General features: G+C 35.0%; 2 protein-coding genes across 3 annotated transcripts; both read right to left on the bottom strand.

Moving 5' to 3' along the window:
• Positions 1 to 1175: 1175 nt before the first annotated feature.
• Positions 1176 to 9636, bottom strand: LOC149776432 (cobalamin binding intrinsic factor-like). Of its 2 annotated transcripts, XM_089942389.1 has the most exons (4): positions 9484 to 9632; positions 4921 to 5136; positions 4585 to 4709; positions 1176 to 1460 (listed from the first exon to the last, which is right to left on the bottom strand). In XM_089942389.1, the coding sequence occupies exons 1-4, from the start codon at positions 9555 to 9557 to the stop codon at positions 1336 to 1338; spliced, it is 540 nt and encodes a 179-aa protein (XP_089798515.1). In that variant the 5' UTR covers positions 9558 to 9632; the 3' UTR covers positions 1176 to 1335. The 2 variants fall into 2 exon arrangements, with proteins under 2 accessions (XP_089798515.1, XP_089798516.1); XM_089942390.1 differs by lacking the exon at positions 4921 to 5136 and having other exon boundaries at positions 9484 to 9636.
• A 7539-nt stretch (positions 9637 to 17175) lies between these two features.
• Positions 17176 to 26013, bottom strand: LOC149776431 (cobalamin binding intrinsic factor-like). Its single transcript, XM_089942388.1, has 4 exons — positions 25877 to 26013; positions 20847 to 21062; positions 20511 to 20635; positions 17176 to 17461 (listed from the first exon to the last, which is right to left on the bottom strand). The coding sequence occupies exons 1-4, from the start codon at positions 25948 to 25950 to the stop codon at positions 17337 to 17339; spliced, it is 540 nt and encodes a 179-aa protein (XP_089798514.1). The 5' UTR covers positions 25951 to 26013; the 3' UTR covers positions 17176 to 17336.
• Between the last annotated feature and the right edge of the window lie 243 nt (positions 26014 to 26256).

The raw sequence follows: 26256 nt of genomic DNA, 5'->3' as shown, positions 1-26256 counted from the left end.
TTACTTAGTGGTCTATCTTCTGACGAGGTAACTGCAAGTATCAAATTTTTTACCTCGTCAGTATTTGTGGCAGTATTTTTTCTTAGTTTATGTGGCATCCGTGACTTTAATCATATTGCAGCTATAACAAACAATGCTATCGGTTTTCATCATCACTTTACAAGGTAACACAGTTATACCATCACCACCATCAACAGAGTTCAGTCTAACTTTGAGTCTGAAATAATTTGATGAAATCTTATGGTGACGATGTTTCCATCAGTCATACTTTTGGTTACCAAGCTAATTTTCCTACATTTTAACAGTGTCGTCCCCAGTAGAAACAGATTGTCTAATATTTGTCATGTTTTGAACTAAAATGTATAGGACACAACATCTGATACTTTGATTTAAACTCTTATATACCATTTGTTGTGTTGGAAAAAAAAGTCAATCCTAAAGTCGATTTTTCTATCTCCTGCACATTTCTATCTGTTAAATGCAAATAAAATATTCCACATCCAGCTGTTGCCGTCCTTAATGATCAATTAAGATGATTTTGCAATAATTACAAACCATTCTCTGAGCTGTATATGTTAATTCACTCGTCGTCGTGGTCAACCTTAACATGTTTTGTTAAAATATGTTTAACAGGTTGTACGTGTAAAAGTTGTTTCATTTTTAACAGTTTTGTTTTAAATAAAAAAAATCTCTTTATGTAATTCCTCTATTTTTATGATAATTTGAGCGTTCAATTGAGTTATAGGAATAAAATAAGGTCTAACGTATTTGGCTGCAAAATTACCTTTTCTGTACTACTCCCCTTATTTTCGAATTTTATTCGATTCAACTCGGTTGCGGAGACTGCACAAAAGTGTGGTTTTTTTAAATAAATAAAAATCGAAACGAGGATCGGAAGAATGGATGAACCAGCTTAATATAGATTTGTTTAACCTGAAAGCTGTCTATCACTAGAATCCCAACATCAAATCATGTCCCTCATCTGTTCAGTCAAAACCGTGCGAAATACAAACGTATGGCACAATGAAAGTACCTTGACTATGGCTGAAAATGGGGTCATTTGCATATTGTTGGGTTGTATTGTCTGTCTCGAAAAGTATTCGTAATTGCCATTATTTAATTAGACACTAATGTTTAATGTTCATGGAAAAATCAAATACAAAGTGAAGAATATCTATTTCCAAAATGTATTTTAATATTCATATAAATCCAGCATTGAAGGAACAAAGACAGCAGCAGGCAAGCTATGATGCTGCAATTTAACGAGTTTTGAAAAAGAATGGACATTTGGTACACATTTTGAATCAGACATTGAAATAGGCCATAGACTGCAGATCACCCAATGAGAGGTGATTGGTGTGTCGAAGATGGGATGGGCCCAGGTGCAAGATCCTTGTTGAAAACTTGTGTAAAATTTAATATGATGGCGTCCCCATCCTTAGGATAGAGAGAAGTCACACCTAAAATATAAAATAAAAATAATCTCAGCAATGTAATGTTTCTTTATGACCGTCATCCTATTTGAGACAAGGAATACAAAACAAAAAAAAACAAAACAAAAAAACATGCACCGCCTTAATGTACGTTGTTTTCATGAGTGTTTTTGCCACGAGAAAATGTCTCAGACAAATCGGTTGGAACGTACAAATAAAAACAGTACAAGTATTCATTTCTATCTTAGTTAAATTTGCATCTAAGATATAAATGATCAGATAGATTGATAGACAGACAGACATATAGATAGATAGATTGACAGACAGACAGACACAGACAGACAGATAGATAGATATATACATATATAGATGGATAAATAGATCAACAGTAAACCATCCTATTAGCAATATGATATCATGGTAGTAACGTAATCGCATACAAAAGTTTTACGTCATACCGTTGTTGTATGCTGCATTCAAAACATTTTATTACATACCCGTTTATTGTTATCTGCTTATTTTTTCTTAATTAACTTTTCTTTGCTAGAATCGTGAAATATTTTCCCGTACTGCACTGCTTCATATTGCACTACACGTGTCTAAAGCGTCTAAAGCTATTCAAGTCTATTATCATGAGCACCCCCACCCCCACCCCTCCTCGGATTTCACCTTTATAAATGGGTGGGCCGTAAAATGTAATGGTTGACCACTACATGTTTGCTCCCTCCGCCCAGGAAAAAATTATGCGGGCGCCCTTGTCTGTTATGAACTAGTTTTGACTGTCAGCAAGCAATGCACTCTCATGTCGCAGATGCCCGAGCTTTACATTTAATAAATTTGTCTATGTACGAACTAAACAAGCTGTTTGGTTCATTTGAAAGTAGTCATAATAAACTTACGAGAGTACCGTAAGTAGCAAATAAGATTTTATGGGCATTACACGGTATCTACCGCTGAGAAATTAGAGTTACTTCAGTTTTGGACAGAATGTTTAACAAAGAGTTATCATATGAAGCTGGTGTGGAAACTGACACCAAACAAGAGAGAGAGAGAGAGAGAGAGAACGTACTTTGCAACATTAGAAAAATCCACACAAAATAAGAAAGACTCAGGTAGCTGTATCAAGATAATCATATACTTAAGGAACAGTAACTGCGGCTACAGCATTTGAATTTCAAATGAGTTTGCCAATTGCCAGAAAGTGCTGGATTCTGGGGGCAACCTCTTTAAACAAAAAGGTTTAAGAAGTCGAAGCACAAACATTGCTGAAACGTACACCCGTTGATATTGGTGAAGATACAACAATGATGGCACAGAGAAGAGAAATTCCACGATATAAATCGTCTAAAATTCCAAACTTACCCAAAATCCATCTCAGCTTCAGAGGTTTTTAAAATTATTTTTAAGGAGCAATTTTAAAGGATGGAACTTTCAATTTTTCTATGATTATTACTGAGGAATCGAATTTGTTTAGTAAATCTGGTGATAAAAATGACAAACATTTGCAACATAAAGGTAGCTGTATCGCGGAAAGCAGCTGCTCTGTTGACTGTGATGCAAATTTATAAGAATTACATCTTGTTACAATATTGCTAAAACTCATCACTAGGCTGCATGCAGGGGAGTGCATGTTGTTTAATTTTTAAATTCTGGCGACTGCTCAAGCAGAAAATAAAGAGAATAAAACAGCGCCATATTGTTGAGAATTTTCTTGTCAAAAATATCCAAACAAATATTAAAATTCTAGCCCAGAAAAAGACCCATATCTTCGTTTTCTTAAAAATATATGTTTAAATTATCACCTTTTGGTTTAACAAGTACAGTGTGTGCATTTAGTAAGCATGTGTCAGAAAAAGCATCACTTACTGATCCAAAACATATGTTCCATTTGAGAAGTATGGGGGAAAAAAATCTACCTGCCTATGACAGCATTTTAAATCCATTCATATGTCCCATACACTATTTAAAAAAATTAAAAGCTAAAGAGTAAATTGGCATATCTGCAATGCAGACAGACCGATGACGCAACTGCACAATATATATATCTATTCATAGGCCCGGTTATGTACAAGCGGATATTTCTGAGAGTTAAATAATATATTTCATATAACACCAAATAATCAATTCATTTTTAAGTATACATAAAAATTAAAAGAATGTATGAATAAATAGGTGATATGTAATAAATATAAAATCACATATGTGCTTTGTTCCGAGTCGGGGAAAAGAACTCGTTTGATACCGCGTAGGAACAAACGTCTCGGCTTGACAGCCTGGACATATTCCTACGCCCAATCAAAATCGTTCTTTCCGCCCACTTGAAACAAATCACAAATTTTGTTTTGTCTATACATCTCTTTTAATGTTCATGATAAATGAATAACATAAACTGTATTATGTACAGAAAAGATTTGACAAATTCACATAATGTCAATTTTATGTCCGAAATCGCTTAAACCTGTCCTAAACTGGAACTTCAAAATCATTGGCCTGTAACAAGTAAAGTATCTATCTCCATAATGGTTATTCAGTGAGCTCATTTACAGAACAGTGATGTCATTCTTACTGTGGCTAATTTACCGTTTCCTCCCCGTTACACACATACCACTCACACACACACGCGCGCGCGCGCACGTACGCACATGAGTGATGGGTTGGGTACTTAATGGGTAAAATGAAGAACATTTTATAGTTGTTCAAAGATGGAAGTTGATAGTTTTCTGAGGTATCACGATTACCGGAAGTGTAACACGGTTGTCATCAACAGTCCCGAAGATATGTTCTCATAGACAATGATTGATGCTAATAGAAGTTATGGCTATCAAGAGAAGGAATATTTGTGAAATAAAATACATGGTTAGTTGCATTGTAACTATTCTAACCCCTCCATTGACTTAGTACTTCAGGAGCATCGTTTTCATACTTTTTTCAGTATAGAAAATCAGTTTTTCCAAGAAGTCTTTTTAAACAGATCAAGGAAGACTAGATAAACAAATTAAAAGTGGAGGAAATAAATTTTTGGTTGCATGCTTTAAAGTGTGTGTGTGTGTGTGTGTGTGTGATCCAGTAAAGTTATTCGTTAAACTGAAGACATATCATACAAAAGTGTAAGCAATTCAAACGAGAGAGAGAGAGAGATAGAGATGGTTACCTGTGCTCGCCGATTGATTATTAACAAGTAATGACCAGTAAGTGGAGGTAACATTATCATATTCTCCAGCCAGGCCCATCATGTCGTGGATAAAGTGGCCATACACCGTGTACTTGCATACAAACCTTCAAAAAAATATTAAACAATCATGCTTTTAATATAACTGAGACAATGATTACTCCTTCTGCATGATAGATTTTAGTCAAATATAAGCATATACTTAAACTTTTAAAATGAGTAGACATTCAAACTACAGTTATTATTATTATTATTCCTTGTGCATGTGTGCGTATGAGTGTGAGTACTAATTGATTTTGAATATATACTTTGGCTTACTCAAAGTTTCGGTTTCTATCTGCTGCTCTCTCCATAATACGAATGAATGGCTCCCCTCTGCCGAATTCCATCTTTATTTCGTGCTCGAACACTGGTGGCTGAATCCGATTCCTAAGGGTGTACGTAAGAGACATATTTTTTGGCCAGTAGCAGTCATTGCCTCTTCTATGACAAGCTTCCAATGGCAAAACTGTTGTTGGCGTTGTACTTGCAAACCTTGATAGGGATAGATCAGTATTTATCGGGAGAGAGAGAGGGATTTTTTAAGGTAGATACAATTGCTGTAGTCTGGTTCCCTGCTTCGTATGCTCCCTGCGTTGTCCTCCACTATGGGGGGGGGGGGGCAGGGGCCAGATTGTATGTACAAATGTGATGCCGTAATCAGCGACCTAGTATAAAAATTCATAAAAATTCAAATACACAAGTGAGATAAATAATTTCCTTTTTTTGATACCTATATTAAAACATAGCATAAGAATATTATCCACTTGACCAGAGAAGTCAATGTCAGTTCATAGGAGAAGAAATTTATGCATCCCAACCTCAAATTTATACCTGCATTTTTCATATCCGAAGGTCATTTTTGACACAATGTGATGCTCACAGTGCAAACACAAGCCCATTTCCTAGATGACAGTTCTGCAAAACAGTGTGTACTAAACAAGCTGATGTAATTAAAAATGGTTGTCATCCGAGCCGTTTTTGAGATATTCTACTTGCCCCAAACCCACGTGTTTTTATTGCTATGGGAGGCTAGCTCTTCTTCCTAGCCAACTTTTTGTTAGTGACACAGTGTTCAAGCTTAACCACCAAATCGGTCATGAATTATTAAGACGAAAAGTGAAGTGTGTTACTTTCGTCTTAACCTTTTCCTATATATTAGGTTGTCGTACATCACTTCATATCAATTACAACGAATTTATCAAGGAATCGATTGGAGAAGGAATCTCTGATATGACGCTGTGTAAAATATGCAATATTAACAAAATATAATTGCGTGCACCCTTTTCATTCATCTTCGTCCACTAGTAAAAATATTTGTAAAAATAATTATATGACCGAATCAGTGGTTAAGCTTGAACACAAAACAACGACTACTACAGCTAAAATGAAAGTATTAGTAAAGTTTACATTGTGTCACTAATAAAAAGAATATTAAAGGAATAACTGTGCCGCGGTTAGGTTGACTAAATCTCTCCATATGAGGCCATTCGTTTTGATGACGTGACACAATGACGTCGGCATTCACATGACTTCGTATAACGGAGGGCAACGCAGGGAGCATACTAAGCAGTTACCATTGCCGTTAGAATTCGGATAGCCTTGGATTTCACCATTGACCACAAGATAAGATCAGAACAACCACTGCTATGGTATAGAAGTCATCGCTAAATACAAGCATACGATACAATACGAAGATATAGATAATTATAATGGGCTATGTTCAGTAAGTACGATAGAACAAATAAAGATAATGGTCCAAATGTTGAATATATTTGGGAATTTTTGTTCTAAACATACCTTTCTGTCAAATGTGAAATCCAAGAAAATCCGAATGTTAACGGCATCTTGCTTCCTCCAATATGTCATAAATTGCATAAATTGCACGAAGTGCGTTGAGCTGTTTAGAAACTTGAAGAATTCTTGATGACAGCTGGCATAAGCTGTACATTAGGAGACAAAAATAGGGCGAACTAGCTGGGTAGGAAATGCATAGGGGTGCGCACTCGTGTAACATATAACAGTATACAAGGTATGGTCATTAATATTGCAACATTTACTATTCCATACATTCCTACGTCATATTTGGATATCGGGTCTAACCAGTAACAAGGCAGGGTAAATCAAGTTAAAGTCGCGTGACAAAGTAGTAGCGCGCAGTTTCATTCACGTCCTGTATAGATGCTCAAACAATCATTGGAATAGAAGAGCAACATACATTTCTGGTAGCTACATTTTATTTTCAGCTTGTCATCATGTCAGTTTCATCTCGGCTATAAATTCCCACAATATAAATTGTAAATTCGTTCGTATTCACTGACAACATGTTCTGCTCATTACTGTTCAGAAAGTTTGCATATTTTTGTTTTCCCTCAAACTTAAGGGTTACAGATAACATAAGCTAAACTGGGTACACCAGTGTGGTAAGTGTTTGAACGCATATAGTCTGTCTATGCACATGCCTTTGAAAATCTTTCACTATAATCAGAAGATAAGAAAAATCAGCTTGACACTGTTTACAAGGTCAAGGTTGCGATTCATACGTTGCGGGTTAGTCCCTTATCATTTAAATTGAGAATGCTCTATAAAAGGAAAAGTAAAACAGTGTACTTTTCCTTATTTGCAAATCAATAAATTCATTACTGAAGAAAAAGAGAAAACTTTAATGTCTGGATTTATTGTTGCGAACTTGGCAAAGGGTGACTATTCAGCAGAACAAAACACGAGACTGACTTTGGAAACGGCGTCACTGATTTTTTCTTATAATGGATTCGCAATTATTTGTTGTGGATTATTTTTCAAATACCGTTCTTAAAGTTATGTTACAATATCGGACGGATGATTAGCATTCCTAACATGAGTTGTTTTTCTGCACACGGTGTTGCAGATAAAATAGATTCTAGCCAGACTTGAACAGCCTTTACAGTAGCTCCAAAAAAATGTACCAAGATCTGTATTGGCCATAACCAGCACTTTATGATTACGACTATAACACAATTCACACCAATGCCATTTCACTTTAACACAATTCACACCAATGCCATTTTACTATAACACAATTCACACCAATGCCATTTGACTGTAACACAATTCAAACCAATGTCATTTGACCTTAACACAATTCACACCAATGCCATTTGACTTTAACACAATTCACACCAATGCCATTTGACTATAACACAATTCACACCAATGCCATTTGAATATAACACAATTCACACCAATGCCATTTGACTATAACACAATTCACACCAATGCCATTTTACTTTAACACAATTCACACCAATGCCATTTGAATTTAACACAATTCACACCAATGCCATTTGAATATAACACAATTCACACCAATGACATTTGACTATAACACAATTCACACCAATGCCATATGAATATAACACAATTCACACCAATGCCATTTGAATATAACAATTCACACCAATGCCATTAGACAGGTGTACAGTGGGGTTACTGAGAGACAACTATTTCATGGAAATGACACTTCTTGAACCAAACACTTGAGTACTTATTACCAACTAGGAAATTATGAAATTCGTGTGTTAGTGTTAGGCGGTAAAACATATTACTCAAATATGCATATTGCATTTAATATAATAATTAATAATTATATTGGGGGCACCAGTTGGCCCTTACCGATCACTTCCGTCCCACCTCTGTCCTCGTGGGTTCGAGTCTCGGGCTCGGCTCATCGGGTATGTGGGAAAGCTTGCCAGTATCTTCCTTGAATCAGTGGTTTTTACTGGGCTTTTCGCAGGTTGTTCCTCCACCAGTTATACTGGCCGCCATGTTGCTTGTATGAATCTCTAAATGTACACTTGTACTAACATTCTACATCATATTAAAGACATTTTCTGGACTCAATGACATTTGCTACGAAGCATTATTCGATTCATGCTCACTGTTTCTTTTTGGAAGATAATAGTATGCCCCACTACTAAAATGTCGTTTGGTTGTTTCGATTTCTCAATCTTGTTTATCTCTCTGTACATTTCAACTTCATTGGAGGAATGTAACTTAAGTAATGCGCTGTCTTTGTTTGAACTGGAACTTTTCAGTCAAAATTTGGAATAATTCTTTTTTGGAACTGGGAATAGGGGTCATATCCGACCTCCAAAATTACCTATGAAAATATCTGATCTACCACAATTTTTTTATTACACATTAGTTCAGATATAACTATGGACAGAGAGTAAACAATAACCTTTTTTTAAAATTAAAGAATTTAGCAGGCGAGAGAGAGAGAGATATATGATTGTCACACTCTCTACGCACACCATCCAGTTATTTGGCCAGTCTAATTGCGTGATAACGTTTAAAGTTCAGATTGTTGCAAGTCTAAAGTATGACGAAGGATATGTACACACATCTTCTCATAAAACGACATGCCTACTCTAATTTGAACCAAAACCGCAGCCGAAAACATATTTTTGTCTGGCCTCACATGGCCTATGGTTCAACTAGTTTAACCCCTCTGTTGATTTAATACTTTAGTAGCATCATTTTCATGGTTTGTTTCATCAGAAATTCAGTTTTTTGCAGAGATGTCTTTTGAAACAAATCAAGATATGTTAGATTTTTTTAAAAATATAGGAAAGAGACTTTATTGCATTTGCCAAAGTGCGCATGCGTGTTTGTCTATGTTTGTGCTCCAGTAAAGCTATCCGTTAAACTGAAACCATTTCATACGAAAAGTGAAAGCATTTCATAACTGGCTAATATTAGAAATGGCTTACAAGAAGAACATAAAGTAGTAATTTTGAATTTAATAATGATCAGATGTTTCGACTATCCTTTTTCTAAACAATAAAAAAATAAAAGACACACCTGTCGTTGTCCACACAACTGGATAGATAGAAACAAGCCAAAAAGATAAACCATACTGATTCTTGAATTGCCATATCTCCTTTTGCCGTGCGTTGTCCTCTGCTATGCACTCTACCTTCTGTGATCGGTCACATGATTTCCATTTGTGATAAGAGTGAGTCCAAGAGATGTTAGAAGCTACATTCTACGTTTAAGTACGCTCTTAAATCATGTAAGGAGGAGGAAGTAAAACACAGAGCAGACTCGTTAGCACAAAAATTTGAAAATGTCAACCAACGTGAATTCTGGAAGCAAGTTAAACAAAATACTACGATATCTTCCAATAAACTAGAAATCTGTATTATGGGAACCATGGTCAGAATAATATATACAACATGTGGAAAAATCATTTTGAAGACTTACTCCATAGTGTTAAAAATGAATCGAGTAAGAAGCTTGTGCTCTCAGCATTGAATACCCCTTCTACTTGTATTAAGGTAATCACATTATCTGATATCCAAAGTGCAATAACAAGACAAAAAAGTGGTAAATGTCTAGGGTCATATTTTTTATTTGATTGTATGTTTGTGCATAACTTTGTATCAGATAATTTCACAAAAGTTACAATTATACCGCCACTAAAAAGTAAAATTGGAAACCTGGAGGACAATAATAACTACAGTCCTATAGCTCTTACGACTATTATTTCAAAAATATTTGAATGCATCATACTGCAAAGATGTGAAGTCACAATCCCTGATAATCAGTTTGGTTTCAAAAAGTAGTATTCAACATATTTATGTCTATATGCCTTTTAGGAAACTCTCAGCTATTACGTAGAACATGGCAGCCCAGTGTTTGCATGCCTTTTAGACGCTAGTAAGGCATTTGATAGGGTCAGTCATTGGACACTCTTTAAAAAGTTGATTGATATTAAAATACCTGTCTACATAGTTCATATTTTAGTTAACTGGTATAGAAAACAGTTGTATTATGTGCGATTAGTAAGTGTAATATCCAACGCTTTCCATGTAACCAGTGGGGTGAGGCAGGAATATTCTTTCCCCTTTGTTATTTAATATATATAGACGAGTTAAATCGTAAGTTGGGTCAGTGTTACGTGGGCTTACGTCTGCAACCAAATGTATTGTTTTTAACAATTTTAGTTTTGCTGATGATATGTCATTGATAAGTCTATCACCGGTTTAAGGAAATTATTAAAAATATGCGCACAATGCGCATTTGAGAATGATATCATATATAATACAAAAAAATCAGTGTGCATGATCTTTCAGCCAAATTCTTTCAAATTACCATCTCCTCCTCATGTACATGTTAACGGCAGTGCTCTTACGTACGTCAACAGGTATACGTATTTGGGTCATATTTTGAAATCCAATCGGTTGGATAATGAAGATATGATGAGACATTACCGGCGTTTGTGTACTCGAACAAACTTGCTTCTACGTAAATTTAAGAATTGTTAATTGAATATCAAAATTAGTTTATTCAAATCGTATTGCTACACTATGTATTGTGCTCCTCTGTGGGCAAACTTTAGTGAATGTATGAAAAGAAAACTAGTTATTGGTTATAATAATAGTCTTCGTTTTCTATTAGGTCTACCTAGATGGAACAGTGCCTCCAACATGTTTGTAAATTATAATGTATTCAGTTTTGATGAGGTAATGAGAAAATATGTGTTCTCAATGATGACAAGATTATCTAATAGTAAGAACTGTATATTGAAATCTCTTTGGAACTAAGACATTCATATAAATTCTTATATTATTAGCAGATGTAACAAATTATTCTTTAAATATGCCACTTAATTTCATTTGTAACAATGCAGGGCGCAGTTAATTGCGTAGATGTATCTGTATACTTGCACAAATATTATATATATTTTTTATGTTTACAATGGTTTTACTTTACATCGATATTTTAATTTAAATGTATGGACTATGTAGTCTGAAATAAAAAATTCTTATCTTGTCTTATCTTATCTAGGCAATTTGATTAAAATCAGATCTCCAATGTCCTACGTGAAGATTTTACAACGACCACTTATTGGTCAAGTTCAGGAAAGGCAGCTTTCAAAATTTGAAAGTAAATCAAATCGTTCGGCCCACATTGATGTTCTTCAGCCATACTGATCAGTCGCCGAAACGCAAAGACATTTGATTGGCTGATACAATTAACGATTATGGTAATAAATAAAACATGGGTCACCAGAACATGACACCTAAGCGGACGTCGTCAGATCTTCACGTAGGACAGTGAAGATCTGATTTTAATTAGAAGAATTTTGATGTTTATCGTGAAACTGTAGCTGATTTAAAAATGCGTTTGCATATTTCTCTGCAGGTCATCGTCATTTTGTAAAGATGGATAAGGCTAATAACATCAAGCTGGGGCATCAGCTTGGGACTGTATTACAAAAGTCACAACCAACCAGAAGCGAAATTGAAAAAAGTCGTTCGTGACAGGTTGGTACAAACTCGGAACAGTTATGGTCTTTCACCGGTTCCGATTACTTTTAGACGAGAGGGTACATGATTAGTCTTTGCGAGACTCTGCCTAGCTTATAGATGGCAACTAATGTATCCCCAGAGGCTGAGACCCCCTTGTCTTGGTGCCAACCTTTACAGATATTACTTTATCTCGGTTGTTTTCGAAATAAGTAAAAAAATAAATGTTTTAATCATCAAAAACATTTATTTGCTTTTCTGCTAAAGAAAAGTATTGGCGTGACACTTTATTATGACTTCAAGAAACCACATGTTGACGATACGAGAAAACGTACCTAAGACAACCAGGGAGTCTGTTGATTAATTGTTATTTAGAACTTTTATTGGCTATATCATGCCGAGACATGAAGGGTTCAGTACATTTCTAACGGACACACTGAGTCAGGCCGTGTATCGAACACGTTACCACATGATTACGATTTTGACGATCAACAGAGAGAGAGAGAGAGAGAGAGAGAGAGAGAGAGATTTGTTGTTGTGCGCGTGCGATATGATAGTGTCTGGGGATGTCCCAAAGTTTGGGTGCATATTTTTAAGCTTGTTGACACACACAACAGTGTAGCGCCTATCATTCCCTTCAGTTCCAAATACAAAATTAGGTCCTTTTCTCAATTGATCTTAGCAGTATTATCATCTCTAATTCGTGATTTAATCGGTCCCGGGTTTCAAGATTAGAAAACTGCGCATTTGTTTTGATAGTTAAAGTCAACCAGGTTCATCAAGTATATTTTCGATAATCAAGTACTATAAGGGGGCGATATGGCGTGTATGAATTAACATTTACGGATGTTACTGTGGATATCTACATTAGTTTAATCTTTCATTTATGACTGTATAGTCATGTGTGGCACATTTAACATAATCGAGAGACAGATAAATTCATCTAATGACAGACAAACATAAACCTTTTAGAACTGAAAACATCTGTGTAAATGAAGAAATATGTATATTTTAAGTGCATTTCCTGAAAATGAAAAGTATTGTGGGAATTTCAATTGTATTTTTACAGGCAGCAAGGCCGACCTTATTCAGGTAATGCAGCTGCGCGATTGTAAAAATTTTGTCAAAACTATAGAACGCACTCGGTCTCTTTCGCTATATTTATATGATTCATGTTGTTAATTTGAGGGAGGGGGGAGAATAATCACACAAGACCATGTCATTTTTTTTTTAAAAATCAACACTTTAGTAAACCTGATCTACTTGTTCATTTACTCACATTTAATAATGAGTGAGGTCTAGGTCAGTCTCTCTTCTTCATGTGCAAATCCAAAGTTTACTGTGAAAAATGAACGGAGAAAACAATGTAACTGTTGGGTACAATACAAAACATATAACAGTGAACACATTTACACGTATTGACAACATTGGTTAATGACATGTGTGTTCCAATCTTTCATGACAGCTTCATCTTTTCACTGACTTAATTTTCTCTGACAATCGAAAGAAAACTATATCCACAATGTTTACGACGTTACCGTTCTATTGTTCATCGATTCATGGGGAAAATACTACGTGTAATAATATAGGCTAAGGTGAATACAAGACTCCAACGATATATAGAAAATAAATACAATACTGTCAACACACAATTGAATCTGATCTTGTAATCTCGCGTTACTCAAACTGGTCCAGCCATCATTTTGTTTCATTGTTGTCCACCATCTCTGCTTTGTAAAGCGACAAAATACAGATTGTTGTGGACTATTTATCAATGTACGCAATTATACATTACATCACACAGTACTGATAATTGTGTTGTAAAGTTATACGTCAATTTCAACAAATCTCTCACCAAAAGTTTTATTTCATGTTTTTATTGAAAAAATATATGTTGCAATAGCCGATATAACCGTCTTAAGTAGAGTTTCTCTCTCTCTCTCTCTCTCTCTCTCTCTCTCTCTCTCTCTCTCTCTATATATATATATATATATATATATATATATATATATATATATATATATATATATATATATATATATATATATATAGTGCAAAACAAACCATTTACATGGTAAATGCCACTAGCCCTTGAATTCGAATTCCAGTACACGTCATGTTTACTACTTAAAAATCATGACAAAAGTCAGGTTATACAGAAACTCTATCCACAAGCATAGACAAAAGTCAGGCACATAATATAAAATAAATATATTTAACACCTCCCCTCAAAATGAAAACGAGATCTATAAAATGAAGTGTTCTTGTACATTTTAGTCAAATATACATATGATATTATAATAATTAAAATTACATAGGAAAATGTTTTACGAAAGACACAAAATGTACAAAAAATAAAGTGATATAATAGTTCTCTAGACGAGAGAGGCCATCTGCAAATTACTGCAATCACATTATCATTTCTCTTGATGTGTCTAGTGTCATTGTTATATTCCTTAATCGCAACAATATCTGATATTTGGGTTTTTTTTATTAATGAAAGTAATGGGGTTGTGATCACTGAAAACAATAATCCGAGAAGGAGCTGAACTTAGATACATCTCAAAATGTTGCAAAGCCAGTATCAAAACCAATCATTAATTCTCAATTGTGGAATCTGGAGTTTGTTTATTTATTCATTTTTATGGAAAAACAACACACTGGATGATGCACACCGTGTTTATGATCTTGAATCAATATTCCACCAATCCTTACATAACTTGCATCAAAATACATTTTAAATAATTTATATTTGGATATGAAAGAACTGGTGCTTCTTTAAGTATCGCCATTAATTTGTCAAAAGATTCCTGACATGTTGCTGACCAATGAAAGTCCGATTTCGTACTCAACAAATCAGAAACTCCTTAATTATCCATACTCCAAAGTCGTATTAGAGATTTTTCACTAATATGCACCGGGAATTTAGAGACAGCCAGCCTTTAACTTCTACAAGTTTAACTTGACCATGTCCCACAATACGTCCTACAAATGTGACACAAACACGGCAAAACTCACTTTTACCTAAATTAACTGTCAACGCTGGAATCTTGACGGATAAATTTTCATTAAAAATGTTATCGCTTTATATTGATTAAGTCTGTTTTTAAGTTGAGAATGCCGGAATTTCTTTTGATCTTTCCGTGAGTGGAATTTAGTATTGAAAAATGAATCAGTTTTGTTGACATTGAATGTATTATCTGGTTAAGCAAAGAATACACGTTGATTCGGCTACTTGGTGCTATAAAATCATTCTCCAATAAACATTGACTTTCTTTTTCTTCTTCTCTCAAACATTCATGCTTGAGAGGATCCATCTTGTAAGAATGCTGTTGCACAGGTATATAAAATATAATCTCGATGTCATGATAGATTTTTTTCCCGTGTAGGAACACCAGGAAGCACGTGCTCATATTCACATAATAGCTGATTTAGTTTAGTTCACTCTCTTCTTATGGTTGTAGATGTGAAAGTCTTGGTTCAGATTGTTTAATATTTCTCAATTCCGAAGACTGGTTAAATAAGATACACTGCGTTCCATCGTTTAAATCATCACTGTGTGGGACAGGTACAACTAAATTATTTGAATAACTAATTGGGCTACCCCAATCAAAATATTCCTTTAACATATTTATATCACTATTTTATTTCTGTTTCCGAAGAGTGTTACATGATACAATTTAAGTCGTTTACTTTCCTTTCAGTTGTATAAGGACCCTACAATTTTGTCTGAAGAGGATTTTGAGATACAGGCACGAGAGTCAAAACTTAATCACCCGGCTGAAAACTCCATTCCTTTGTGTTTCTGACAATGTCTGACCATGTCATTTTGATTAGTCTAGCATTAACCGGCTTGTCTTTAAAGTTGTAATCAAATATGCAAATCCGGAAACGAAAAGAATCAGAAATGGAGAAAGGTTTTAAAAAGCTTTTAATATTTCAAAAAGTACATTGTACCAGGTCTTGAAGCCACAACCTTGATTACCAAACATTTCTTTATATGCATTTCAAATCATGTGATGTTGAGATTACATGAATGACACAATGTGTGGTCTTCTTGTGTACACAGTTATTACCCATATTCCCTCCTTTTACTAAGTGGTCTATCTTCTCACGAGGTAACTGTAGGTATAAAATTTTTTACCTCCGCAGAATTCATGGCAGTATTTCTTCTTAGTTTATGTGGTATCCGTGGCTTTAATCATATTGCTGCTGTAACAAACAATGCTATCGGTTTTCATCATCACTTTACAAGGTAACACAGTTATACCTTCACCACCATCAACAGAGTTCAGTCTAACTTTGAGTCTGAAATAATTTGATGAAATCTTATGGTGATGATGTTTTCATCAGTCATACCAAGCTAATTTTCCTACATTTTAACAGTGTCGTCCACAGTAGAAACAGATTGTCTAATAGTTGTCATGTTTTGAACTAACATGTGTATTACACAACATCTGATACTTTGATTTAAACTCTTATATACCATTTGTTGTGTCGGAAAAAAAGTCAATCCTAAAGTCGATTTTTCTATCTCCTGCACATTTCTTTCTGTTAAAGGCCAATAAAATATTCCACATCCAGCTGTTGCCGTCCTTAATGATCAATTAAGATGATTTTGCAAATATTACAAACCATTCTCAGCGCTGTATCTGTTCATTCACTCATCGTCGTCGTCAACCTTAACATGTTTTGTTCACAATTTTGAACAGGTTGTACATGTAAAAGTTGTTTTATTTTTAACAGTTTTGTTTTTTGAAAAAATCTTTTATGTAATTGCTCTATTTTTATGATAACTGGAGCGTTCAACTGAGTTATAGGAATAAAACAATGTCTATTGTATTTGGCTTCAAAATTACCTTTTCTGTACTACTCCCCTTATTTTCGAATTTTATTCGATTCAACTCGGTTGCGGCGACTGCATAAAAGTGTGGTTTAAAAAAAAAATTGAAATGAGGATTGGAAGAATTGGATGAACCAGCTTAATATAGATTTGTTTAACCTGAAAGCTGTCTATCACTAGAATCCCAACATCAAATCATGCCCCTCTTCTGTTCAGTCAAAACCGTGCGAAATACAAACGTCTGACACAATAAAGTACCTTAACTATGGCTGAAAATGGTGTCATTTGCACATTGTTGGGATTGTATTGTCTGTCTCGAGAAGTATTCGTAATTGTCATTATTTAATTAGACAATAATGTTTAATGTTCATGGAAAAATCAAATACAAAGTGAAGAATATCTATTTCCAAAATGTATTTTGATATTCATATAAATCCAGCATTGAAGGAACAAAGACAGCAGCATGCAAGCTATGATGCTGCAATTAAACTAGTTTTGAGAAAGAATGACAGTTGGTAAACATTTTGAATCAGACATTGAAATCAGTGATAGACTGCAGATCACCCAATGAGAGGTGATTGGTGTGTCGAAGATGGGATGGGCCCAAATGCAAGATCCTTGTTGAAAACTTGTGTAAAATTTAATATGATGGCGTCCTCATCCTTAGGATAGAGAGAAGTCACACCTAAAATATAAAATAAAAATAATCTCAGCAATGCAATGTTTCTTTATGACAGTCATCCTCTTTGAGATAAGGAATAAAAAGAAAACACGTACCGCCTTAATGTACGTTGTTTTCATGAGTGTTTTTGCCACGAGAAAATGTCTCAGACAAATCGGTTGAAACGTACAAATAAAAACAGTACAAGTATTCATTTCTATCTTAGTTAAACTTGCATCTAAGATATAAATGATGGACGGATGGATGGATAGATTGATAGATAAATAGATCAACAGTAAACCATCCTATTAGCAATATGATATCATGGTAGTAACGTAATCGCATACAAAAGATTTTACGTCATACCGTTGTTGTATGCTGCATTCAAAACATTTTATTACATACCCGTTTATTGTTATCTGCTTATTTTTTCTTAATTAACTTTTCTTTGCTAGAATCGTGAAGTATTTTCCCGTACTGCACTGCTTCATATTGCACTACACGTGTCTAAAGCGTCTAAAGCTATTCAAGTCTATTATCATGAGCACCCCCACCCCCACCCCTCCTCAAATTTCACCTTTATAAATGGGTGGGCCGTAAAATGTAATGGTTGACCACTACATGTTTGCTCCCTCCGCCCAGGAAAAAATTATGCGGGCGACCTTGTCTGTTATGAACTAGTTTTGACTGTCAGCAAGCAATGCACTCTCATGTCGCAGATGTCCGAGCTTTACATTTAATAAATTTGTCTATGTATGAACTAAACAAGCTGTTTGGTTCATTTGAAAGTAGTCATAATAAACTTACGAGAGTACCGTAAGTAGCAAATAAGATTTTATGGGCATTACACGGTATCTACCGCAGTGAAATTAGAGTTACTTCAGTTTTGGACAGAATGTTTCACAAAGAGTTATCATATGAAGCTGGTGTGGAAACTGACACCAAACAAGAGAGAGAGAGAGAGAGAGAGAGCGTACTTTGCAACATTAGAAAAATCCACACAAAATAAGAAAGACTCAGGTAGCTATATCAAGATAATCATATACTTAAGGAACAGTAACTACGGCTACAGCATTTGAATTTTAAATGAGTTTGCCAATTGTCAGAAAGTGCTGGATTCTGGGGGCAACCTCTTTAAACAAAAAGGTTTAAGAAGTCGAAGCACAAACATTGCTGAAACGTCCACCCGTTGATCTGGGTCAAGATACAACAATGATGGCACAGAGAAGAGAAATTCCACGATATAAATCGTCTAAAATTCCAAACTTACCCAAAATCCATCTCAGCTTCAGAGGTTTTTAAAATTATTTTTAAGGAGCAATTTTAAAGGATGGAACTTTCAATTTTTCTATGATTATTACTGAGGAATCGAATTTGTTTAGTAAATCTGGTGATAAAAATGACAAACATTTGCAACATAAAGGTAGCTGTATCGCGGAAAGCAGCTGCTCTGTTGACTGTGATGCAAATTTATAAGAATTACATCTTGTTACAATATTGCTAAAACTCATCACTAGGCTGCATGCAGGGGAGTGTATGTTGTTTATTTTTTAAATTCTGGCGACTGCTCAAGCAGAAAATAAAGAGAATAAAACAGCGCCATATTGTTGAGAATTTTCTTGTCAAAAATATCCAAACAAATATTAAAATTCTAGCCCAGAAAAAGACCCATATCTTCGTTTTCTTAAAAATATATGCTTAAATTATCACCTTTTGGTTTAACAAGTACAGTGTGTGTATTTAGTGAGCATGTGTCAGAAAAAGCATCACTTACTGATCCAAAACATATGTTCCATTTGAGAAGTATGGGGGAAAAAAAATCTACCTGCCTATGACAGCATTTTAAATCCATTCATATGTCCCATACACTATTTAAAAAAATTAAAAGCTAAAGAGTAAATTGGCATATCTGCAATGCAGACAGACCGATGACGCAACTGCACAATATATATATCTATTCATAGGCCCGGTTATGTACAAGCGGATATTTCTGAGAGTTAAATAATATATTTCATATAACACCAAATAATCAATTCATTTTTAAGTATACATAAAAATTAAAAGAATGTATGAATAAATAGGTGATATGTAATAAATATAAAATCACATATGTGCTTTGTTCCGAGTCGGGGAAAAGAACTCGTTTGATACCGCGTAGGAACAAACGTCTCGGCTTGACAGCCTGGACATATCCCTACGCCCAATCAAAATCGTTCTTTCCGCCCACTTGAAACAAATCACAAATTTTGTTTTGTCTATACATCTCTTTTAATGTTCATGATAAATGAATAACATAAACTGTATTATGTACAGAAAAGATTTGACAAATTCACATAATGTCAATTTTATGTCCGAAATCGCTTAAACCTGTCCTAAACTGGAACTTCAAAATCATTGGCCTGTAACAAGTAAAGTATCTATCTCCATAATGGTTATTCAGTGAGCTCATTTACAGAACAGTGATGTCATTCTTACTGTGGCTAATTTACCGTTTCCTCCCCGTTACACACATACCACTCACACACACACACGCGCGCGCGCGCTCGTACGCACATGAGTGATGGGTTGGGTACTTAATGGGTACAATGAAGAACATTTTATAGTTGTTCAAAGATGGAAGTTGATAGTTTTCTGAGGTATCACGATTACCGGAAGTGTAACACGGTTGTCATCAACAGTCCCGAAGATATGTTCTCATAGACAATGATTGATGCTAATAGAAGTTATGGCTATCAAGAGAAGGAATATTTGTGAAATAAAATACATGGTTAGTTGCATTGTAACTATTCTAACCCCTCCATTGACTTAGTACTTCAGGAGCATCGTTTTCATACTTTTTTTCAGTATAGAAAATCAGTTTTTCCAAGAAGTCTTTTTAAACAGATCAAGGAAGTCTAGATAAACAAATTAAAAGTGGAGGAAATAAATTTTTGGTTGCATGCTTTAAAGTGTGTGTGTGTGTGTGTGTGTGTGTGTGTGTGTGTGTGATCCAGTAAAGTTATTCGTTAAACTGAAGACATATCATACAAAAGTGTAAGCAATTCAAACGAGAGAGAGAGATAGAGATGGTTACCTGTGCTCGCCGATTGATTATTAACAAGTAATGACCAGTAAGTGGAGGTAACATTATCATATTCTCCAGCCAGGCCCATCATGTCGTGGATAAAGTGGCCATACACCGTGTACTTGCATACAAACCTTCAAAAAAATATTAAACAATCATGCTTTTAATATAACTGAGGCAATGATTACTCCTTCAGCATGATAGATTTTAGTCAAATATAAGCATATACTTAAACTTTTAAAATGAGTAGACATTCAAACTACAGTTATTATTATTATTATTCCTTGTGCATGTGTGCATATGAGTGTGAGTACTAATTGATTTTCAATATATACTTTGGCTTACTCAAAGTTTCGGTTTCTATCTGCTGCTCTCTCCATAATACGAATGAATGGCTCCCCTCTGCCGAATTCCATCTTTATTTCGTGCTCGAACACTGGTGGCTGAATCCGATTCCTAAGGGTGTACGTAAGAGACATATTTTTTGGCCAGTAGCAGTCATTGCCTCTTCTATGACAAGCTTCCAATGGCAAAACTGTTGTTGGCGTTGTACTTGGAAACCTTGATACGAGATTAGGGGTAGATCAGTATTTATCGGGAGAGAGAGAGGGATTTTTTTAAGGTAGATACAATTGCTGTAGTCTGGTTCCCTGCTTCGTATGCTCCCTGCGTTGTCCTCCGCTATGGGGGGGGGGGGGGGCAGGGGCCAGATTGTATGTACAAATGTGATGCCGTAATCAGCGACCTAGTATAAAAATTCATAAAAATTCAAATACACAAGTGAGGTAAATAATTTCCTTTTTTTGATACCTATATTAAAACATAGCATAAGAATATTATCCACTTGACCAGAGAAGTCAATGTCAGTTCATAGGAGAAGAAATTTATGCATCCCAACCTCAAATTTATACCTGCATTTTTCATAATCGAAGGTCATTTTTGACACAATGTGATGCTCACAGTGCAAACACAAGCCCATTTCCTAGATGACAGTTCTGCAAAACAGTGTGTACTAAACAAGCTGATGTAATTGAAAATGGTTGTCATCCGAGCCGTTTTTGAGATATTCTACTTGCCCCAAACCCACGTGTTTTTATTGCTATGGGAGGCTAGCTCTTCTTCCTAGCCAACTTTTTGTTAGTGACACAGTGTTCAAGCTTAACCACCAAATCGGTCATGAATTATTAAGACGAAAAGTGAAGTGTGTTACTTTCGTCTTAACCTTTTCCTATATATTAGGTTGTCGTACATCACTTCATATCAATTACAACGAATTTATCAAGGAATCGATTGGAGAAGGAATCTCTGATATGACGCTGTGTAAAATATGCAATATTAACAAAATATAATTGCGTGCACCCTTTTCATTCATCTTCGTCCACTAGTAAAAATATTTGTAAAAATAATTATATGACCGAATCAGTGGTTAAGCTTGAACACAAAACAACGACTACTACAGCTAAAATGAAAGTATTAGTAAAGTTTACATTGTGTCACTAATAAAAAGAATATTAAAGGAATAACTGTGCCGCGGTTAGGTTGCCTAAATCTCTCCATATGAGGCCATTCGTTTTGATGACGTGACACAATGAAGTCGGCATTCACATGACTTCGTATAACGGAGGGCAACGCAGGGAGCATACTAAGCAGTTACCATTGCCGTTAGAATTCGAGTAGCCTTGGATTTCACCATTGACCATAAGGTAAGATCAGAACAACCACTGTTATAGTATAGAAGTCATCGCTAAATACAAGCATACGATACAATACGAAGAAATAGATAATTATAATGTGCTATGTTCAGTAAGTATGATAGAGCAAATAAAGGTAATGGTCCAAATGTTGAATATATTTGGGAATTTTTGTTCTAAACATACCTTTCTGTCAAATGTGAAATCCAAGAAAATCCGAATGTTAACGGCATCTTGCTTCCTCCAATATGTCATAAATTGCATAAATTGCACGAAGTGCGTTGAGCTGTTTAGAAACTTGAAGAATTCTTGATGACAGCTGGCATAAGCTGTACATTAGGAGACAAAAGTAGGGCGAACTAGCTGGGTAGGAAATGCATAGGGGTGCGCACTCGTGTAACATATAACAGTATACAAGGTATGGTCATTAATATAGCAAAATTTACTATCCATACATTCCTACGTCATATTTGGATATCGAGGCTAACCAGTAACAAACCAGGGGAAATCAAGTTAAAGTCGCGTGACAAAGTAGTAGCGCGCAGTTTCATTCACGTCCTGTATAGATGCTCAAACAATCATTGGAATAGAAGAGCAACATACATTTCTGGTAGCTACATTTTATTTTCAGCTTGTCATCATGTCAGTTTCATCTCGGCTATAAATTCCCACAATATAAATTGTAAATTCGTTCGTATTCACTGACAACATGTTCTGCTCATTACTGTTCAGAAAGTTTGCATATTTTTGTTTTCCCTCAGACTTAAGGGTTACAGATAACATAAGCTAAACTGGGTACACCAGTGTGGTAAGTGTTTGAACGCATATAGTCTGTCTATGCACATGCCTTTGAAAATCTTTCACTATAATCAGAAGATAAGAAAAATCAGCTTGACACTGTTTACAAGGTCAAGGTTGCGATTCATACGTTGCGGGTTAGTCCCTTATCATTTAAATTGAGAATGCTCTATAAAAGGAAAAGTAAAACAGTGCACTTTTCCTTATTTGCAAATCAATAAATTCATTACTGAAGAAAAAGAGAAAACTTTGTTTAATGTCTGGATTTATTGTTGCGAACTTGGCAAAGGGTGACTATTCAGCAGAACAAAACACGAGACTGACTTTGGAAACGGCGTCACTGATTTTTTCTTATAATGGATTCGCAATTATTTGTTGTGGATTATTTTTCAAATACCGTTCTTAAAGTTATGTTACAATATCGGACGGATGATTAGCATTCCTAACATGAGTTGTTTTTCTGCACACGGTGTTGCAGATAAAATAGATTCTAGCCAGACTTGAACAGCCTTTACAGTAGCTCCCAAAAAAATGTACCAAGATCTGTATTGGCCATAACCAGCACTTTATGATTACGACTATAACACAATTCACACCAATGCCATTTGACTTTAACACAATTCACATCAATGCCATTTGACTATAACACAATTCACACCAATGCCATTTGACTGTAACACAATTCACACCAATGCCATTTGACTTTAACACAATTCACACCAATGCCATTTGACTATAACACAATTCACACCAATGCCATTTGACTATAACACAATTCACACCAATGCCATTTGAATATAACACAATTCACACCAATGCCATTTGACTTTAACAATTCACACCAATGCCATTTGACTTTAACACAATTCACACCAATGCCATTTGACTATAACACAATTCACACCAATGCCATTTGACTATAACACAATTCACACCAATGCCATTTCACTTTAACACAATTCACACCAATGCCATTTGAATATAACACAATTCACACCAATGTCATTTGACTATAACACAATTCACACCAATGCCATTTGACTGTAACACAATTCACACCAATGCCATTTGACTTTAACACAATTCACACCAATGCCATTTGACTATAACACATTTCACACCAATGCCATTTGACTATAACACAATTCACACCAATGCCATTTGACTTTAACACAATTCACACCAATGCCATTTGACTTTAACACAATTCACACCAATGCCATTTGACTTTAACACAATTCACACCAATGCCATTTGAATATAACACAATTCACACCAATGATATTTGACTATAACACAATTCACACCAATGCCATTTGAATATAACACAATTCACACCAATGCCATTTGAATATAACAATTCACACCAATGCCATTAGACAGGTGTACAGTAGGGCTACTGAGAGACAACTATTTCATGGAAATGACACTTCTTGAACCAAACACTTGAGTACTTATTACCAACTAGGAAATTATGAAATTCGTGTGTTAGTGTTAGGCGGTAAAACATATTACTCAAATATGCATATTGCATTTAATATAATAATTAATAATTATATTGGGGGCACCAGTTGGCCCTTACCGATCACTTCCGTCCCACCTCTGTCCTCGTGGGTTCGAGTCTCGGGCTCGTCTCATCGGGTATGTGGGAAAGCTTTCCAGTATCTTCCTTGAATCAGTGGTTTTTACTGGGCTTTTCGCAGGTTGTTCCTCCACCAGTTATACTGGCCGCCATGTTGCTTGTATGAATCTCTAAATGTACACTTGTACTAACATTCCACATCATATTAAATACATTTTCTAGACTCAATGACATCTGCTACGAAGCATTATTCAATTCATGCTCACTGTTTCTTTTTGGAAGATAATAGTATGCCCCACTTCTAAAATATCGTTTGGTTGTTTCGATTTCTCAATCTTGTTTATCTCTCTGTACATTTCAACTTCATTGGAGGAATGTAACTTAAGTAATGCGCTGTCTTTGTTTGAATTGGAACTTTTCAGTCAAAATTTGGAATAATTCTTTTTTGGAACTGGGAATAGGGGTCATATCCGACCTCCAAAATTACCTATGAAAATATCTGATCTACCACAATTTTTTTATTACACATTAGTTCAGATATAACTATGGACAGAGAGTAAACAATAACCTTTTTTTTTTAAATTAAAGAATTTAGCAGGCGAGAGAGAGAGAGAGAGAGATATATATGATTGTCACACTCTCTACGCACACCATCCAGTTATTTGGCCAGTCTAATTGCGTGATAACGTTTAAAGTTCAGATTGTTGCAAGTCTAAAGTATGACGAAGGATATGTACACACATCTTCTCGACCAGTATATATATATATATATATATATATATATATATATATATATATATATATATATATATATATATATATATATATATATATATATATATATATATATATGATAATAAAACGACATGCCTACTCTAATTTGAACCAAAACCGCAGCCGAAAACATATTTTTGTCTGGCCTCACATGGCCTATGGTTTCAACTAGTTTAACCCCTCTATTGATTTAATACTTTAGTAGCATCATTTTCATGGTTTGTTTCATCAGAAATTCAGTTTTTTGCAGAGATGTCTTTTGAAACAAATCAAGATATGTTAGATTTTTTTAAAAAGGAAAGAGACTTTATTGCATTTGCTAAAGTGCTCTTGCGTGTTTGTCTATGTTTGTGCTCCAGTAAAGCTATCCGTTAAACTGAAACCATTTCATACGAAAAGCGAAAGCATTTCATAATTGGCTAATATTAGAAATGGCTTACAAGAAGAACATAAAGTAGTAATTTTGAATTTCAAATGATCAGATGTTTCGACTATCCTTTTTCTAAACAATAAAAAAATAAAAGACACACCTGTCGTTGTCCACACAACTGGATAGATAGAAACAAGCCAAAAAGATAAACCATACTGATCCTTGAATTGCCATATCTCCTTTTGCCGTGCGTTGTCCTCTGCTATGCACTCTACCTTCCGTGATCGGTCACATGATTTCCATTTGTGATAAGAGTGAGTCCAAGAGATGTTAGAAGCTACATTCTACAGTTAAGTACGCTCTTACATTACGTAAGAAGGATGAAGTAAAACATAGAGCAGACTCGTTAGCACAACAATTTGAAAATGTCAACCAGCGTGAATTCTGGAAGCAAGTTAAACAAAATACTACGACATCTTCCAATAAACTAGAAATCTGTATTATGGGAACCATGGTCAGAATAATATATACAACATGTGG

Source organism: Sinohyriopsis cumingii, chromosome 18 (assembly GCF_028554795.1).
Source record: "Sinohyriopsis cumingii isolate HCF-2022 chromosome 18, ASM2855479v2, whole genome shotgun sequence".
Classification (NCBI taxonomy): Eukaryota; Metazoa; Mollusca; class Bivalvia; order Unionida; family Unionidae; genus Sinohyriopsis; species Sinohyriopsis cumingii.
Note: the sequence above shows the minus strand (reverse complement) of the source record. Positions and strands in the feature narration are given on the sequence as shown.